The 19,963-nt window shown below is 39.7% G+C and overlaps 1 protein-coding gene across 4 annotated transcripts in view; it reads right to left on the bottom strand.

Moving 5' to 3' along the window:
• The window catches only part of LOC111344032 (transient receptor potential cation channel subfamily M member 3), a 29,316-nt gene extending 9,490 nt beyond the window's left edge, over window positions 1-19,826 (bottom strand). For 3 of the 4 annotated variants that reach the window (XM_088755959.1, XM_088755958.1, XM_088755961.1), the window contains exons 1-19: window positions 18,695-19,826; window positions 18,391-18,488; window positions 16,852-17,014; window positions 15,822-15,986; window positions 15,250-15,447; window positions 14,484-14,661; window positions 13,691-13,868; window positions 12,823-12,967; window positions 12,464-12,533; window positions 11,932-12,032; window positions 11,437-11,571; window positions 11,240-11,287; window positions 10,667-10,768; window positions 9,972-10,237; window positions 7,851-8,079; window positions 7,319-7,518; window positions 5,685-5,841; window positions 1,346-1,474; window positions 468-716 (exon numbers count right to left, since the gene is read on the bottom strand). In XM_088755959.1, coding sequence (XP_088612085.1) covers window positions 468-716; window positions 1,346-1,474; window positions 5,685-5,841; window positions 7,319-7,518; window positions 7,851-8,079; window positions 9,972-10,237; window positions 10,667-10,768; window positions 11,240-11,287; window positions 11,437-11,571; window positions 11,932-12,032; window positions 12,464-12,533; window positions 12,823-12,967; window positions 13,691-13,868; window positions 14,484-14,661; window positions 15,250-15,447; window positions 15,822-15,986; window positions 16,852-17,014; window positions 18,391-18,488; window positions 18,695-18,769 — 2,886 coding nt within the window. In that variant the 5' untranslated portion in view covers window positions 18,770-19,826. The remainder of the gene's footprint in view (window positions 1-467; window positions 717-1,345; window positions 1,475-5,684; window positions 5,842-7,318; window positions 7,519-7,850; window positions 8,080-9,971; window positions 10,238-10,666; window positions 10,769-11,239; window positions 11,288-11,436; window positions 11,572-11,931; window positions 12,033-12,463; window positions 12,534-12,822; window positions 12,968-13,690; window positions 13,869-14,483; window positions 14,662-15,249; window positions 15,448-15,821; window positions 15,987-16,851; window positions 17,015-18,390; window positions 18,489-18,694) is intronic. The other variant, XM_088755957.1, reaches the window with a different exon arrangement.
• Between the last annotated feature and the right edge of the window lie 137 nt (window positions 19,827-19,963).

The following is a 19,963-nucleotide window of genomic DNA, read 5'->3' on the forward strand; positions in this document are numbered from 1 at the left end:
AGCAAATGAGGATTCAAAGTAAAAACAACCCAACTTCTAATGCGCGGGAAAACGCGGGTGACCAAGTCGTGATCGGTTTTGTTTTTGCATCTGATTGCTTGAGAGAGAGGCACAAGTCTTTTTAGACCAATCACATAACGAAGTTAAGCAAAACCAATGAAATGTTGGATTACCCTCGACAATCAAGTCAAAATTTCTCTATTTAGACAAAGTGGCGAAACAGAGTTGTCATCGGACTTTCCGGGTTCAGGTTCGGCTCGGGCCAAGCGCTGAATATGCCTCTCGGTAGTCCTGAGTTAAAATCTTCCACCAAACCTGTCAATACCCTGGTTTACCTATAGACTTGACGAAATTGCTAATTTCCCCCCTCCCCCTATAATAAGTAATCTACTTTTTGATATTCAAACATTTTTTTCATTTTTTACACCCGTATCATTTCTACACCCGAATCATTTAGCTGTACGTACCATTCGACCAATCATAACGACATAAGGTCCTAGAACTTTGCTAAACGAGAAAATATCGAGAACCCGGATGATCCACAACATGATGTCGAGGCAGTAGAGCATGTGACCTATCTTGAGAGTTTCTGGGTTCAAGCGAAAACCAGCAGCGACAAAGAATAACAGAATGGCACAGCCGTCACACAAATTCCATTTGCAGGAACCCCATTCTTTGAATTTCTTGAGTAGACTCTTAGATTCCGAATGGAGTACCTATCGATGTGTAAAGGAAAGGAAGATGAGAAAAAATTACCCTTAAGGAACGTTGTCAAGTAGGTTGATCGTGCATTGTTTGAAAGGTTAGGAAAATCTTCGATACGTTCGAGTGTCAAAAGTCATACGAGATTCTTTTGGTTTAACGTCACAACGCTCTCTGATGAAAGCTGAACTCTCTAAAATGTTCCTCTCTCCCAACTTGTGGCTCCGTATCCCAGTTTAGTGGTAGTTCCCAACTACTATCTGGGAGACACATGTTCCAATCCTGTCGATGCCTGAATTTATAGGCTTCTTTTCTGCGTTTGCTTAAATTGCAATCACTCGGCTAGTATCATTCCTTTGCCTGATAAATAAACTCAATTACCCACGTCCAACATGATATGTGCGGCTTCATAGTAAACTCCTTGGGAAGAGTGAAGCTATCGTAGCTCTGTGAGTGCCAACATAGATCTAAAGAACGATCTCGAGAGGAACTCTCAAGAACAAGAGCAAAGCCAAACGAATCATATGAAACCATGAAAGACCACTTTGTATCTCTCTCACTTTAGCACAAAACATATCAAACGTGGGGTGTAATGGAAAAATAAATAAGAAAAATAAATAAGAAAAGTTAAATTGGCACATGCCTGCCTGACTTCCTCTGTGAAAAGTGTAAATACAAATATGATGAGGATGATTTCTTGGGGAGGAGGAGTCACCGGAAGACGAACTAAAATCACGTAACAGAAAACTAACAGGAACATGAAGTAGACAATCTGCAACAAGAAAATAACGCATGCCATCAGTGCTCATGAGGATACACTGTTGCCTTTCTCCCATCGACAAAATAAGTGTCAATCAAGAATTTTTGGTTTTATCAAATGAGTCTTAAGTTTGAAGTTTGAAGTTTAATATATTCGTAAATACATAGCAGTTAAAAAACTGAATTGCGTATTTACTCACATAATACAGATAGTAAAATTAAACTAATCTAGATATTTTGGATATATCAACGAAGTTGAAATGGTAAATTGGCCACCGTAACAATTACAAAAGCTGACGTTTCGAGCGTTAGCCCTTCGTCGGCGCGAATAGAAGAATTGTGGGTTGTGTGTGCTTTTAAAGGCAGAAAATGGAGCTACGTTGTTGGTGGGAAGATGGCAACGAGAAAAACATGAATAAATTAGTGGAATGAAAAGCGTTCGTTGATCCCTGTGGGATTTAGACTGCCGGTTTGAAAGATGAGCTTTTGTTCAAGAGTTTTACGGCTTTCCGTGCTACCTAAATGTAAGGAGAGACCGCAGATTGCCATATGTTGCTTAGAATGATTAGGTAAATTAAAGTGTCTAGCGACTGGTCTCGAAGTGTCCTTGTCAGTCTTTTCCACGTCTCGAAGGTGTTCTCGGAATCGGTCACCTAGTATTCTGCCTGTTTCGCCGATGTATATCTTTTTGCAATAAGTGCAAGTTATGCAATAGATTACATTGGCGGAGGTGCACGTGAAGTGATCGGTGATCTTAATGGATCGTTTAGGTCCCGATATTTTATCAGTGTTGTAAATGAAAGGACACGTTTTGCATCGTGCACGAGCGCATTTAAAAGTGCCTGGTTGGTCATTAGTCTGAAAAGAACTTCTGACCAAAAAATCGCCTATATTTTTGTCGCGTTTGAATGAAATGAGCGGAGGCTGCGAAAAGATAGTGCTTGTCTCTGGATCGTTTTGAAGTAATTTAAAGTTTTTTAAGAATGATGGATTTAACTGAGTGGTTGTGAGGGTGAAACATGAGAGTGAATGGAATGCGGTCGAAATCTTCCTTATGCGACGTTTGTAGTGCTGAATGTCGATCAATAAGTTGGGCGCGGTGGTAAGTAGTTAAGTTAGATATTAACTACTTAGTTATTAAAAAGCGTTCAATCGGCTAAAAAAGGAAAGCTAAAATGAGTTCGCTTTAAGACATGAGGAAATAATAAAACTATTCTTAAAACGACTGGTTTTGAAGCGTTGTACATTAAAAGGTCGCGCACGCCTTAACAAGTAGGTAGTTTCATGTGCTGCTGGTATTAACTTTTGAGGACGGTGATTGTTGTCATTTACAATTTTGTCGAAAAGTGACTCATATATTTCGTCGTGATGGATGGCTAATTCTTTAAATTTAATAATGTCCAGGGCCTCACGATAGCTATGACCAGGACAGATAATGGACATTGCTCTCTTCTGTACGTGTTCTAATTCTCTCATTAAATATTTAGGCAAACTATAGTGAAAAACTGGTATTGCATAGTTCATGATTGATCTAATACAACTAGAATAAAAGAGCCCTAGATCAGTGCGAGCAACCTTGGCTCTCTTTAAGTTGAATCAAGAAATATAATCTCTTAGAGGCTTTTTTTTAACAATTTCATTAATATGGGTATTCCAGGTCAAATTACAGGAGATATTACGACCCAAAAGCTTTACATTTTCTACCACTTCTAAAGCATCGCCATTGATGAGAATGGGCTCAAATTCTTGCTGGAACTTAGAAAAGGATATTCGCATCTCTTTACACTTTTCATTGTTTAATTGGACTCTATTTTCCAGGGACCATTGTATTACTCTATCTGTTTGACGCTGTGCGCTACTAAGCTCCCCTTTTGCAACCGTCTCGGAGAAGGTGGTGTCATTTACATATTTCCATAAGCGAGCATTTTGGACTAGTAGATCGTTGATCATAATTAAGAAAAGCCAAGACCCTAGTTTGGTTCCTTGGGGGACGCCCGATGGTACTGATCCCCACTCAGATACACATCCCTCACTAAGTTTGATTCTTTGATATCTGTCTGACAAGAAGTCGATAACCCAATTAATTACGCTATTTGGCACGTTTAACTTACATAATTTCTTTATAGGGATGCTATGGTCAATTAAATCAAAGGCCTTATGATAATGGAACAAAATAGTTCTTATAGTAGCACCATTCCCGTCGGTGCCCTCAGACCAAACATGAAGCATGTCCAGTAAAGCGAAGGTGGTGGAAGACCTTGGTACTGCGCCATACTGATTCATATCGAGATTATCAAGAACGGCAGGCATGAGGTAATCGCGTACCACGAACTCCTCTGCCACCTTCGAGATACATGGAGTGAGGGAGATGGGTCTAAGATCTTTCTTTAGGATTTGCACGGGTTTTTTCTTAGGAAGCGGGGTTACATCAGCCAATTTCCACGAAAGAAATTGTCGATGAAGTGAATTTGCCACCGTTCAGAGAGAGTTCGTCTTTCGTCAGAGTGACCGACGCTTGAAACGTAGGCTTTAAAATCTTTTAACGGTGGCCAATTTACATTATCACCATAGCAGATAAAACCAAATTATGTTGTAGTAGCCTACACCAGCGCAGCACCACAGTTTCATAAGAAACTTACCCCCTTTAAGCGTCAATCACTTTTATTTTCAAAGACGTAGGAGAGATAGTTTTGTCCTTCACAGCCCTCGTCTACAACATGTCGTATATGATGTGTGTGTGTGTGTGTGTGTGTGTGTGTGTGTGTGTGTGTGTGTGTGTGTGTGTGTGTGTGTGTGTGTGAGAATCGAGTGAAACTTGGAGCTTTTAGAAGTGAATGGAAGCGGACAGATAGGGGTTGTCCACAAGGATCGGCCCTTGGCCCATTGTTATGGAACATCTTTCAAAACGATCTGACATACTTAATTACTTCGTATCTCTCTATATATGTTGATGACCATGAAATGTATGAAACAGCGGAGGACCCGAAAACGGCGAACACAAATCTCATGAGGAATGTCAATAGGGCCTCCGAATGGTACGCTAGCAATCTGCTAAAAGGAAACCTGAGCAAATATCAAACTATGATTTTAAAGAATAACAGGACAGAAAGTAACACTCCATTACACTTTCAAGGAAACACCATCGAATCTTCTGACTGTCTTAAGTTGCTAGGAGTCACCATAGATGAACAGTTGAATTTTAACACTCGCATTAATGAAATATGTAAGAAGGCGAGTCAAAGGGTAGGCTAAATTAACTCTGTATAAATCAGCTATATTGCCTTACTTAACCTATTGCCACCTGACTTGGCATTTCTGTAGTGCTACCGACAAAAGAAAACTCGAACGGGTCCAAGAGAGAGCACTACACGCAGTCGGTTTTCCTAGAAAAGCAATCAAGCTACCAGGCGTTGCTGGATAAAAGTGATCTAACGACGCTTCAGAACAGAAGACTGCAAGATATCGCTGTCCTTACGTATAGGGTGAAACACAAACTATGCGCCATCAAAATATGCGAGCTGTTTCACACGCATTGCTCACCCTACAACTTAAGGACGGCAGAGTTCGCCATTCCCAGATTTAGGACCAATAAATATGGTAAACATTCGCTCACCTACCTGGGACCAAAGTTGTGAAATAAGCTACCAAGCGAAATCAGAACTGTCCCATCATTATTTAGTTTTAAAAATCGTATTCGTAAATTTGATTTAGTTGTAATGGTAGAAGACGACAACTGTTACAATTGCATCCTTTGTAATTCTTAATCTTTTTAAACAAGTTATCCCATTAGTTGTTAATTAAGAGGTTTTTAACTATATTATATTGTTAGGCCTCTTTTAATAGTTTCATTAGAAAATAGTTGATAGGTTATTAATTGTGTCCCCAATTAGTAGAGAGGTTCTTAACCCCAACGACTAGATATTACAAGACACATCAGAAAAGTTTATGTATGTATGTATGTATGTATGTATGTATGTATGTATGTATGTATGTATGTATGTATGTATGTGTGTGTGTGTGTTTCTGTGTGTTGTATGACGCCTACAAACAACAGCCACGAAAGAGATAAAGCGGGAAGGCAATCTCTCAGAAATGCTCGGACCTCTTGTCGGTCATCCTGTTGTCTTTTGTCGGAAAGCAAACCATATAACCCGGTTGCACAGGATCAAAACTTAATTATTTTACCTTGTTATTTTCGGCAAAGTTCAAAGTATACTACTCACCACATTTCCCCAGAATTTGGTAATGGGCGCCCGATAAAAATCGAACAGCTTCCGTCCTAAACTGGGATCTACCATGGGGCTCTCAGACGCATCCATCCATCTCTTTTTAACACCGAGAGAGTCCGTGCTTTCTGTACGGCTGGAAGGCGAGAATGATCTGTGTAACGGAAATTACAAGAATCATCATACATGTAAGATTGATGGATAGGGTTCTTTCCTTTCTGTGGCCGTACCACTAAACCTGGTTTAAAGGGAATTTGTCTCAAAACTCAATTACCAACTTTATCTCTAAACTTGCCCGCCTATATCGAACTTGTGGCAACCACTTGTATGGTCAAGGTCATTAGGTTCTCAAGGTGAACGAAACATAACAATGAATGAGAGAAAACTACCTTTGTGTGAATAAAACCATTGCACGGCGGGAGACGAAGTTACCCGCGCGTGAAATAAAATGACACTAGACACAACGCGACAAAATGTCAAATAATCGGCTAAAAACTGGCTTGCTACCAGCTAAGTGAACGCCTTGAGTGCAAACAAATATCAGCAAAGACTAAACGACGTCAATAATTAAAACACCACGCTTGAATCCCTATTATAAAAAGCGCGGTAAGCAGACGTTAAGGTGAAAGAACCTTGTCACAGACGACTGAAATACAAAATGAGTCGTCAAAACGTTTTGTCCTTCACCGTCGCAGCCGTGTTTATACTCGCGGCTACTAACGCTAAGGAAGTTTCAGTAGTCTGGTCCCGAGAGGGCAGTTACTTTTCCAGTGGAAACAAAGCGCTGATTCTTAATGCGGGAGATAAGCTTGCAATCATCTGCCCAAACAATCAAGTCTCGAATGGACGAATGCCTCACGATATTATGTTCGAGAATGTGTGGCGAGTTGGTTCAATAGGATATGACTTGTGTGACGCGTCACTGGACGGTAAGCTTCTACTCAAATGTAAAGATCCTGAGCAAATCAAGAGGGCTGTTTTACATGAACTCTACGCTCAACCCGGAAGAACATATTATCTTATTTCAACCTCAGACGGACATTTGTCTTCCCTTGACAACAAAAAAGGAGGGCATTGTCAGACGCAAAATTTGAAATTGACTGTGTACGTTCAGTGAATTCTTGCGGGATGAAAGTGAACACAGCTCTAGACCTTAGTCAACATTCATGTCATTGTGAGTAGCGGATTGCTGCCGATCATCTTCTTAATTTATAATGCGCTAATGAAGATCATGGGAACATGGACAAAGTTGCGCGCGTGTAGAAAATATGGAAGCGTTACCCAATTATCACCAAGGTTTTATTGTGTCTTGATAAGGACCTGTTGATTTCTGCAAAGAACCCGTAATATGGCGCGATTCATTCTCGATTACAGATAAAACGGTACAAGTGACATCATTTATAGATCTACTGCCTTAGAATGAAAGCATTCGCAAGTAGGTGGTTTGTGTGATGGAATTCATAACATTATCAAGCTCAAAATAAGAAAAAAAGTAATGATAATCGTAATAATAATGATAAAATAAAATGACTAAGTGTCTACTCCCCCAATGGAGATTTTCACGGCTAATATAAAAAAACTAGAAAAAAACATTGTAAATAAACAGTGTTTAAAATCCCAACTGTGTTCACCTGAGATGAACTTGTGAATCTGTTTTGGAGAAGCGTGCTGCGGTGTCTTCGTTAGATTTTTCTTCATTCCCAGCTTCCTCTTCGCCCCTCTCGGTTTGCCCTTCGTGTTCTTCGAATGTGACTGGCATTTGACACAGTTCTTTCTTACTTTTAAAGTCCAAGAATGCAATCGCAGGTGGAATCAGGACGCCTACAACGGTCTGTAAGCAAAACCACAATTTCATTTCCAGCATACAAACACATCAAGACTTAAAATCTATCAACTTGGACAACAGCCAACCGTTTTTTAATACATTCTTTACATAGCTAGCACAGTGAGACCCTGCAATGAGCCCTTCTTCTGTGATTGGTCCAAAAAAACTCGCGCCAATTTTACCATTGACCTGATCGCAATTGGACGGTGACTCGCGTTTTTCAATCGTACACATGGAGTAAAATTTAATAAATAGTATGTCTCTAGTTGAACAGTTAGAGAACCATGCTAATAACTCTGGCTTTATTTCAGTCGTTAAAGAAGGAGGGCACCGCACACCTTGACTGAACACCATTCACTCATTTTCATGGCTCCCATCCAGATCTCGGTCAATAAAGTTTGACAACATGGGTGAGCAACGAACTCCTCGTGTCCTGTAGCAACAGCAAGTGACAGACAGCACTGGTCTCCCCAGTTATCCAAGTTGTAAGTTAACAACTGCTGTGCCACGTCTTCATTTGTGCGATAACACTCATCGAGTAAACCCAAAGCAATACCAAGAAACTCACTGTAGAAGAATGGTACAATCAACCACGTGATTATGAATGCGAGATTTCTAACGTAAGATAGCTGATGAGGATGAAATCCAAATCAACTATAAAACAAGCATGCATGGAAATCGAATGCGAGTAATAATTATAAAAGTCTTTATTAAGCACTCTAAACAACAAACGTGTTTAGTTACCATGATATGAACTCAGCAAGTATAAAGCCAAGTAACTAACTAAATTACTAACTGACTAACTAATAAGAGAACAAACATCTATTAACAAAAGTCCTCTTGAAACGTTCAGTTCTGACAAGCGGGAGAATATAATTATGGCGCCTCTTACGTAGCGTAACCATTGGTCGCTCTGGTGGCAAAAGGTCATCTAAAGCTATTGTAAAATCGCTGTCGGTGATCTTGGCCCACAACTTCTTATCTTTTAGAATAATAATATTTTCAATGGAGAAAAGCTCTTTACAGTAACCAAGCTTAAAAGCTCTCTTGAACAGCCTGTCTATGCGACTCAGATACTTATGATAATACGCGCAGCCCCATACTTCTACAGCATATGTAAATATAGACAGAATAAGACTGATAAAAAGAAGATGAAGATGATCCAGCGGCAGTCCGTAGAATTTACAAACACGTAAGATGTACAGACGACTACTAGCTTTCGATATAATATTATCAAAATGTAAATCCCAGTTACACGGATCAGATTGAAAAGTTACACCCAACAACTTCAGACATGGTTTACGCTCTATAGAAACCAGAGGAGCAGGTAAAGCCTTAGTGGATTTGCCTCTAAGAAGCATCTCCCACGTTTTCTTGAGGTTTAGGTGCATACGGTTAGCAGATGTCCATGCGACGATCGATCGGACCTCCTCAGCTGCTGCATTGCCGTTGTTGGCTCGCGATTTTACTGGAATACTTAATGTTAAATCATCAGCATATTTCACAAGCAAATTCTGATTTGGTAGAATGGCCTTAATATCGTTGACCATAATAGAAAATGGTATAGGGCCTAAAACTGTCCCCTGAGGGACACCCCTATTGATATTTAAATAATCCGTAACAATGGCATCAACAACAACTCTTTGTTTCCTGTTCTGTAAAAAACTAATAATCCAATTGGTCACGTATGGATTTATGTCAAGTGTTTTCAACTTAGAGCAGAGGATATCATGAGGGACCGAATCAAAAGCTTTGTTGAAATCAAAAGAGAAAATTCTAACACAATCAAAACCCGACTCAAGCCATTTCAGCCAAGCATATTGACACTTAATTAAGGCCATAGTCGTATTGTGGCCTTTGCGGTATGCAAACTGGTCGAAGCTAATGAAGTTCTTCATATATTGAGATAATTCTTGTCTGTATACAAGACGTTCAAAAACCCTCATTATTACATTAGTCAGCGAAATAGGCCGCAACTGTGTGCAAATTTTAAAGTTGGGCCCTTTAGGCAAGGGAGTTATGTCGGCCAACTTCCAAAGATCAGGCACAATGTGGTTTTCCAAAGAACAGTTGAAAAGTTGAGTAACCTAATTTTTATGCAATAGCAACGTACTAGTCGTTGAGAACTTAAGAACAAGACAGGCTTATGTTTGTAATGAATAAATCGTACTAACAGGTCACGCTATCTGCTTCTCACTTTACTTACTATCCATCTCTGAACAGTTATGTGTTTACTGCTTTCTCCTTCAAAATAACCACTAGGCGAATGTAGTTTTTTAGGCCCGCTTTACGAAATCATTACTTGCGGAATATCGCTAAGCAAAAAATTACGAAGTTTGGCTTTCTTTTTCAAATCTCTAAAGACGGCACGTCCGCACAAAAAGCCATCACATCACTAAGAACACAAGATTAAGTCTTTATTCTTGTAGTGTTTATTCTTGTAGTGTTTTTACACATACCGTGAATGAGTCTCGAGTTCCTCTATAATATCTGCCTTCAGTTCTTCTTTCGCCATCTCCTCTGCGAGAGCCTTGAATAGTTTTCCTGCCACAAGGGCCTTGGCAAGGTTCTCATCACCTCGTTCCCACAGAAATAATGCCATTTTGTGGAGATTAGAGAGCACTGCCCATATCAAGAGCTCGTTGTAAGGTAACTTGAACCCTGCGCCGAAATAGCTATCATCTGCAGTTGACATAAACATTTTCATATTCGCCATTCCTATACCCTACAAAATAAGACAATTATGAGTATAAGTTCAAGGCGTGGAAAAACACTCCAACCCAGGCGTTTGTCCAACATCAAGCGTTAGTGATAAAGATGTGTGTAGGCTGAAGGAAGTTTACTAAGTTTGTCTACTTTCCAACTCATAGTCAGTACAAAGCTTATCTGATCAAGCGTCAAACACGAATACACTACAGCGGGTGACCTTATGAGGGCCAGCGGAAATAGATTGCAATCAGCGCGCTGGCTTCGGAATCCGTTTTAACAGGTTTACAGGCATACTTGTTGAATTTACATAATGACACCAATTTAGAGTTTTCTCGACTTCGAAAAAGTCTTCATCAACCTTTGGTAGTTAAAAAAATTACGCGTTTTGAGAATCGGAGCGAGGAACTAAATTGAAATTCTATAGTTTGCAGTTTAATACATCTACCTTCTTGATCGATCCATACTCTTTTTGATGGTGAACAAAGCTGATTCCCAACAGCCGTTCGGTGACACTTGCTAAGTCTACCAATTTGAAGGATTTAAGGGCCTGCAGTAAAATAAAGAGCAGGCTACTTTCGGATTGCAAAACTCATTAAAGAGTTAATTGTGTAGCAGGTTGTTAATCCGAAATTGTCAGCATAGATATTATTCTTTAATTTTTGAAAACTGTCCAATTGAGGATTAATTTGGATAGTTTCAAACTATCCAAGTTAATCCTTGATCGGACAGTTTTAAAAAATTAGAGAATAATAACTTGATTGAGCAATGCCCGATTACAACTGACTAACTTTATAATGAATAATTAAGAGGACTACATGCTTGTCCAATTTGGAAATAAGTGGATTAAAAGATTTCCTCTGAAAGCCAAACTGGACGAGGCCGAGTCCAATTTTGGCTGTCCTCAGGATTCTTTTCATCCAATTATTTTCAAATTGAACAGCATGTAGTCCTATTTCATGTACTTATGAGAATGTTTGAGCACAAAAGCGTGAAAAAATTTTAAGGCACACTGTGATACCTTTCTCCCTCCAAAGAGTCGATAAAGCGTGAAGCTCTTTGTCGCCCTCTGATAAAAAAAAAAAAAGGTTACAAATTTTGATTACCGATCAAACAAAGGTATTTTGAGCTAAACCTAGACTGCGAGGCAGAAACAAATCATTCCTTAAAACGTCCAAAGTTCAACAATTATGATGCAAGAAGCAAAGATAAACATACTACTCTATACAGTTCCTCCAGACGGCGAGCTGTGAGGAATGACGACATACTGACACCATTTTCCAACAGGAGATCAACGAACTCAACACGATCCTTCACCAAAGCCTCAAACATGGCGCTCTCCAACACTGAAATCTGACGAGATAAAAAAAAACACAAAATTGTTACTGAATTGCAAATTTTAAAGATGGCCACGATAAAAAAAAAAAAACAAAAAAAAAAAAAAAAAACAAGGAATGCCACAGGCAATGTCAATTTGTAAATTCAACACTAGGGCTTTTTAATAAAGTTACTATAAAGGTGTAACATAACTCTGAAGCTCAAAACGCTGTGACAAACTTTGGTTTACCAACGAGCTTATGAGAAACAGAAGGGTGGGGGCGAGGAGAGAGAGCATCGTCAAAGTCGAACTCTCAAAGTGCTCAAAGTACCCTGACAGAGGGCTTAAAAAGTTAAAAAGGCTTAAAGAAGATGCAGCAGAGAGTTTCTTCAAACCTCCCATTTACGATCCTCCTTAAAGATTTCGCACTTGGCGATGTCAGCTCGATTCCATATCAAAGCTAGACTCAGCTGATGGGATGGAGAAGCACTGTGACCTTGAAAGTAAATATGATGGGTTAGACTTGCCAAGTTTATCTGTGGAAGAGGCTTTTATTCACGACTACACATTCAGAAGATAAGAGCAGGCTATGGGGGTGCCAGTTCAATCATAGTTCGTTTACTGAACTTAGTATGCAACCTAAATTAGTAACAGGTCTGTTTGTTGGTAGACGAATTAAATGTACATCAGCCCTCCTAGGCCAGATTCACCATAAACATTCGACTCTTTACTTTGATCATCTTTGAGGGAATTTTCCCAACAGATGAGAATATATTCATTTGGTGGTAAGTTCAGAGATGCTGGCTTTAGATCCAAACGATAGCCATCCCTCAACTGATAATTTCCTTGTTCTCATTGCATTGTTTTCACAGTAAACATCAAATAGAGGAAAATTCAAGCATGGATCCGTAAATACTGACAAATTACCATTTAAAAGTGCTTTTAAAATTGCCCGGTCAATATCCATCCCGTCTTCGTTCACACTGAAAATTGTGATCTGAAAAAAGAAGGCGTTAACAGATAAAAAATGAGGTGATCAGGAACTGAACTGTTGCGAGTAAGAAGACCACAGCAACTAGAGAAATAAGAATCCCAGGCTGGCGCTGTGCTAAGCATTAGAGTTCTAGTCGCCATTTTACTTTTCACCCTTGAGGATCAGCGATCTTATGTCAAAATTGAGAAATTTCAAGAAACATTACGCAAAGTCTGTGGTATGATATGACCTCTGCAAATAAGAGGAGGGGGAGGGGGGGGGGGGAAGAAAATAAGAAAAAAAAAAGACATACATATCTCTTGTTTCCCACGCATCTCAGGACATTTTCGTAGATCTTCAGACATTCTTCCTCATCACATTCAGGGAAAGCTTTTTCTATTTTGACGAACAGTTGGTGATGTTCCACAACATCTACCATTTCCTGAAGGTCTCCATCGCTGTGAAAAACGTCAACATTACTAACTCTATACTGCATTTAGTTGATAGAAGAACAGATTAAGTGGGATAAAAGACATGCAGTCGTTAACAGCAACATTTAAAGTGTTTCTCCCTCTTTCGTTAGATTTATTCGTATGAGTGGTCCTGCAGATTTTTCCCTTTTTGCAAACGTTTCAACTAATGCTACTTGTTTGACTGTGGGAAGCATATGTGAACGTGTACTTATCATCCAACACGTCTCCTGTAAAACTCTCCCAAACGAAAACGCCTTGAAGGAAACGTCCCTTTTTTGAACATTATGTCATCCTCCACTGGAGTAATTGAAAATCCACGATAGTCGTATAAATTGTATTACTATAGAGAAATCAATCGAGTATTGTAAGCTATCCAGATAAGATTGGTTTTGCTTTACACCACTCTTCGACTGGCGCAATGCACATGAGATCTATCAGATGCGAACCCAATTGCAACTTGGTCACTAACAATTTTTGCACGCTTGAATTGAGCAAGATAACTTACCTACTTATCTTCATGCAAGATCTGTCTCTGGTCTGACTAGAGTTTGCGATTACTTTGTTACTAGCTTTACAGCTCTCAATGGAAAACAGTTTTGACTGTTGTTTCGTTGGGTAACTTAAAAGATAACACTCTTTTAAACTTTGTTTGTTCTGCTGTGTTCGTTTGTTCAATGTAGGTCATAGCGAACCTAAACATTCACTCACCAGCTACTCTGAGAAATAAAGCGATGTGCATAGGCCAAAATGTCTGCTGCTCGGCCACTACCTTCTGCCACAACTACTGGTACAGCAGGACTCCTTCCTACAGATTCTAGGACTGTGCGAATGGTGTTTGGGCCTCCTTCTAATACCAGGAGTACCACAGGTACACCATGCGTTCGCTCTGTTGACAGAAAGAAATTTCAGAAGTAAACAGTCTGAGTGGAACTATTCACAAAAATAACGCCGCTGGAGGTTACAGGATTTCTCGTGTGCGAGTGTCGTTTATATGTATCCTGGGGCCCGTTTCTTGAAAGTCCCGGTAACCTAACGGGCCCGAAGCCATGTTTTAAAATTAAATTGAAAGGAAAGGAAAGCAGGTTCTGGCACCCATATTAGTCCTTTTTGTTTCTTTTGCTCATAGTTTTATTGTATCATTTTCAAAACTTTTGAAATCCCCATCTTGAATGAAAACAGAACAGCTTTGCAGGCCCGTTAAGTTACCGAGACTTTCGAGAAACGGGCCCCAAGTTCGATAAGTTTTCTCTTTCCTATTGCTCAATGATCAAATTTGTGAAACGAGTTCTCCAGCCCATACTGACCATATCGCAGGTTTTTCAGCAGAAAAAGAAGAAACGTAAGGCTCTAGGATCAGAGTTTTGAGCAAACGAAGAAAGATAGAATCTATTTGCGATCGCCCAAAAACACGTCTTACACACACAATAGAATTGGTACAAGGATTAACGAACACCAAACCGCTTGTACATAAAAAAATATTGTAAGGATAATTCATTTTTACCACATGATTTCTCCATCTGTTTTCGTGAGATACAGTTCTCAAGACTTGCGCGAAAGGAAATCTCTCCTCCAAATTTATTGATCGTGCCATCATCAACTAGAATGAAGTGGGTGTGGTTGTTATCCAGGCATGCGCCATGTGACAGCATACTGGATGTCATCTGATAAGAAACCACATCCTGAAAAGAGATTTTTCAAGATCGTTGAACAATGAGCTCCTTTAAAGTGTAATCAAGTGAGCCTCGAAATAAAGAAATTTTGAGGTTCCTCTTTCACAAGTAGAGGACAACGAGGAAATCTGAGACCTCTCTCTCTGAGAAAACTTTTATCACTGCTTAAGTAGTATTCGTTATTGCAAAGATTGCTCTAATATTCACTTTCGATATTGCTGGTCCCAACCAGATCGATTCAAGACTCGTCTGGATCTACTTTCCTAAAAATAAATTTAACATACTTTTTTGCTCGAGCTCAAGAAAGTTATTTTTACGTACTCTCCGGCCAAATCATTATTATCATTATCACAGTTATTATTATTATTATTATTATTATTATTATTATTATTATTATTATTACTATTATTATTATTATTATCATTATCATTATTATTCTTCGGCAATCTAACAGTTTTTTAGAAACACTTTTCTGGCAATTTGAGTTTGCTTAGCGATACACTGGGGATACAGAAAAGTCGTTAAAAAGCTTCCACGAAAATGGCTAGAAATATTCTTGGATATCGTTTCAGTGAATTGTTAGCTAAGAATCCACACCTGATTACCGACGAGAGTTTTTCTGTGATCCACAATTCCCCAGGTCGCTATGCCAATCAAATGAACTTGCTGGGTATTGTCCTTCAGTTGAGCACCACGTGACATAACTGTGTGACCTCGTACAGCCTCCCCCACGTGACGCATTACACCTGTGTTGGTGCCACCAGTTATGATCCAGGCTCCTGTGGTTTGCGCAGCCTGCGAACACAAGGCAAAAACTACTAATTGCAGTGATGGTAAAACACTGGAAAACACCTAAATATTGTTTTGTTTTCCCAGCATTCTCGGTCTCGTCACCACTATAATATTCCGCGATTCAATTCATAGTTTTTTCCTGTTATCGGTTTCAAAGGTTTGAATGTTTAACAAAAGCAACAAAGAAAACTCAGACGAATTGAATCGCTGTTTGATCTGACAACGTTTGGGAGTCGACCTCACACTTTCTACGTCACGAACTCAGATTACAGAACACTTTGTAGACCTTGAGAGTTTTAGGGATCTTTTTCGTTTGCTGCATATAGAGACTGTAACAAAACATCTCTCTTGTCTAAACGAATTAATTCTCAATGCACCTTAAGAAGGCCCTGCCTCAGCACTTGTTTCAGTCTCGGATGAAGCACAAAATTCTTTGCGCCCCCAGTCACTGATATAAGTAATTTGGGAAGGTCCAGCTTCCATTCCTTACAGAGCAGGCGCAGAGCCATTTCAGGGTCCGTGTCCTGAGATACACGTATATACTGGTCAAAAAATAAGAAAAAAAAGAGATTTATAAATTTACCAACTTGCTTATGCATTATGTTTTTAGCCTTGCTAATTCAACTGAAGGCAGGACGCTTGATAGATATGTACCTAATATATGCGCCCAGCTCGTAATTAAGAACCTTAGAGCTTATCTTTTCCAGCGTTTTTTTCGCTTTCTTTAAGAAAATCAGGAGGATCACATGCTCGCCAGAAGTACCGTGAAATCCCGCAAAAGTGTGGAAGGAGAAAACACGTCACTTGACTCCTTCTTGGCTCCCGCTGCACGCTGCGCGCGCTGCTGCCCGTCGCCCGATGCCAACCACCCACTGCCCGCTCCACGCCACACGCTTACACATGTTTGCAGCTCAGTTGATAGCGTATCCAACTGCAACGTCGTAACTGGCTTAGAGTTCTAATCTTCCTAAGGAAATCATAATTTGTCTTTGTCTCAGTTATTTGTGCATATTGTTGTTCACAAGCATTTCGAAGTGGAAAAATTGGAGTCAGAATGAGGCTTTCAACCACTGCTAAAATTAAAAGCTTTTAGAAAATTCAAGCTTTTGCTGGTCAACGGCATCACTAGGGTCGAAGCAAATGGTTAACATCTTTATCTACTCTTTAGAAAAAAGGGAAGTACTAGTAAAGAAATGATCCTCACCCGCGGGCAACAATTCAAGAAATTGCAGAAAAGAAGCCCGAAAAACTCAGGCTTCGACAAGTTTTAAATCCTACAATTTCTTTAATCAGGGCTCCCGCGAAAATCATTAATTCACTTGAAAATAGTTCACAGGTCGAAATATAATTTACTTTACGTAAGTGTGAAAGAAAATACGACGTTTGAAAGATCATCTGTTTTCTGACCTTGGCTCGGCTGACTTGCCCAGCCCCTTGAAATTCCAGTTCTCCATATGCATTGGTTGGTTTGGTGAAAGAATGTTTAGACACTTGCCATTTGTCTCCTGCTTTTCCAGTTGACAACAATGCTTCACCGTTATGGTGCTGCTTCAAGCGCCCACAACAGCATCTGAATCAAAACGGAAGTAACGAGTTAAATAAAAAGGAAACATTCTGGCGTTATGACTAGCCCGCTCAGGTTCAGGCTTGGAGCTTTGCGGTTCATTCCTGTGTTCTTCCTCAACAGATGCACTACACAGTACAGGCTCTTTCTATCCCATTAAACTCTTTGCCGCATCATGCTACAGGTACCAAGACAGGAGGCGAACCATTAAACTTGAGGGTAGAATTCAAATTAGAAGAAGAGTGGGACGGTTTCAAATCTACTTTGGTTTTATCCTATGTTATAGGGGTATCGGAGGTTCTTCGTTACAGCCCAAAACAACAAGGTGCTCGCTTGGGTCACCTTCGGTGCGACCTAAAGATCGCATCGAGTTGGCAAAACGGAACGGGGCTGTTCAGTGAAGGGAGAGCGATGAATGAGAGAATTCAAGTACATTGCTTGCATTCAGAACTCAGCGGTTACAGAGCACGTCAACGAAAAAGGGCACGTTCCAGTTTGGAACCAGGTTAAGTTTATTGACCATGACCCTCACTGGTACAGACTACTATTCCATGATGAGCAGATAATGGACGACAGTAAACAGACCGGCCCTATCTGGATTAATTTGGGAGCGGATAATTTCTTCCTGCAGCAGTGCTTTCGTTTTCAAAAGTATCAACGTTCACAGTATTCCAAAAAACTAAAATTCAAGCGAAGACACTGCCGGTCCCAAATGTATGGTAGAGTGCACACACGAGGGTCCATGTGATTGTAACAAAAAGTGATCACATGGATGTAGGAGCTGTTTTGATAGTTTCGTTTTCTGCTCTGTAAGACAGAGTAACAAGCCCGCACAGGCAGTATCGAGTTCTTCAGTTGACCCCGTAAACCCTAACATCAATGTATAAGTTGTCCATACTGTTCTCTTTACTTACAGAGAGGATTTGGCTAAATATTGAGAGCTTCTAGAGTTTTCGATCAGTTTCTTTATTTTCATGACCTAATGTTTGATTCAGAGATGATATATATCGTCAAGATAATGAGAGAATATTGACCGGCAATAGAGCATTTTGATTGGTTGATTTTAGTTATTGGCCCTCTGACTGCCCGAGTCGTGTAATAAAAGTAATTATTGAACTTACACATTTTGACTATGACTTGACGTTACATACGAAACGTCAAGTCACAATCAAAATGTGAAAATAATTATTATTACTCTTGAGACTCTCTTGAGGGTTAATGGGTTAATTAACCCTCACCTCGCCGTTCTTGGTGTCTCTTAACGTGCCGCCTTTCGTTGCTATAAGTCTTGTTTGCGACATTAATTAGCTCACAAATTCGAAACTGATTTGAGAATCGCTCAGTCAGTCTATTTTTTTTTGTTGCATTTAACCTCTGCTTACCTATGATCATTTTGAATGGATGGAATAAACCAACGGCAGGTTCTTTTTCTAAATGTCCGGTAAATCCATGATGCCTTACCTTCCTGTGTTTTCGTCGGCTACAAAACATGGTAACGTAATATTAATTGACTGGCCACACACATACACAAATAACAATATCCTGTTTCCACTGAATCAAATGTACTGTCAACTTGAGCTCATTTGAGAAAATTGTCACTCAACGTGTCCACTTCTGGAAGAAGTTTGCAAACAGATTTAAAATTTCGTCACCATCGGTTGAAATTATTCTTACACATCCACCTACCTCCTTTCCGTCGATGTTTTCATTTTCCTCGTCCGAACTGATAAGGTTACTCGTGCTTAAATTTACTTCATTCATCTCCGATGACGGTGATGTCAAATGTGGTGATTTCGGCTAATGATTGATATTAATGAAACGAGCAATATTAAAAGGCGTAAGGTGAAATTTTGTTTCTGATTTCTCCAAACCTATGCCACACACTGTCAAGGATCCTTCATGGAAAGAATTAGATCGGAATTCTTGAATCACTCGGAATACGGAATATCGCACTTGGTGACAGCTCCGGGTCACACACACGAAATAAATAACAATTTGAAGTTTCCTCCGACAGTTCCAGTTTCAAAAATTAAATTATTCATCCTCACATTCTTGTAATTATCCGTGAAAGAGGTTCAAAGAGCAGGTGGTAGAGTTCTTTAAGTAGGTTTACCTTCGACTAATCCGTGTTTGTTTGCGGAACACGATTGCATGACTGAGGAAGCACGTGCTCAGTTTTCGCGTTGACGTGTCAGTTATTTTTAAAATTAATAATTGATCCTGGCTATTGTGTGACACCGTGACGGCCTGACACACTCGAATAGTCCCATCCTCTGACTGATCATCCAGAAAGAAGTAACGGGAGATTTATCAAACGCAAACGCAACAGAATAGGAGTTTGACAAAAACAATACTATGAGATGACTCTGGACAGACTTGTCGCAAGAGGATTAAACATTTTATTTTGTTGACAAACCCTTAAGGACAGGATAGAGCATGGCCTAAATTTTATTTAGAGTCTGATCAGGGACAAAATTGGCTTCGCGTCGTCTTAGTCAAACTGTACAAAAGAGTTGCAAATAATCGCAGGAAACTGTTGGTAGTTTCCTTTAATATCTTTGTTTCCAAGACACACCACTGTAATGTTTGTACGACTCCATAAAACGTGGGGCGTACGCTTAAATCCTCAGAATATTTGATTTCGTGAAAATCAAGGATGCATCAAAAGCATGAATATGAACTATAACCAAAGAAAATAATCCACAGAGTATCATTGCATGCATGATCCCAAAGGAGACCAACAAAACCTGGACAGGAATTAAGTCTTTTGGTTTAAAAAACTGCCCGTACACTTTTTTCGCGCTAAAAAAAAAAAGAAGTATAGTCTAGAAGTTATTAACCGTTGTCGGTTAATAGCTACGCACCAAGGTCAAGCCAGGTCGGATTGATTATTAGGCCGAAGTTTTAAAGTCTTTTAGGCTGTTATTAAGAGAGGAATTAATGTCTTCATTTCAA

The sequence above is a fragment of the Stylophora pistillata genome, chromosome 4 (genome assembly GCF_964205215.1).
Source record: "Stylophora pistillata chromosome 4, jaStyPist1.2, whole genome shotgun sequence".
Classification (NCBI taxonomy): Eukaryota; Metazoa; Cnidaria; class Anthozoa; order Scleractinia; family Pocilloporidae; genus Stylophora; species Stylophora pistillata.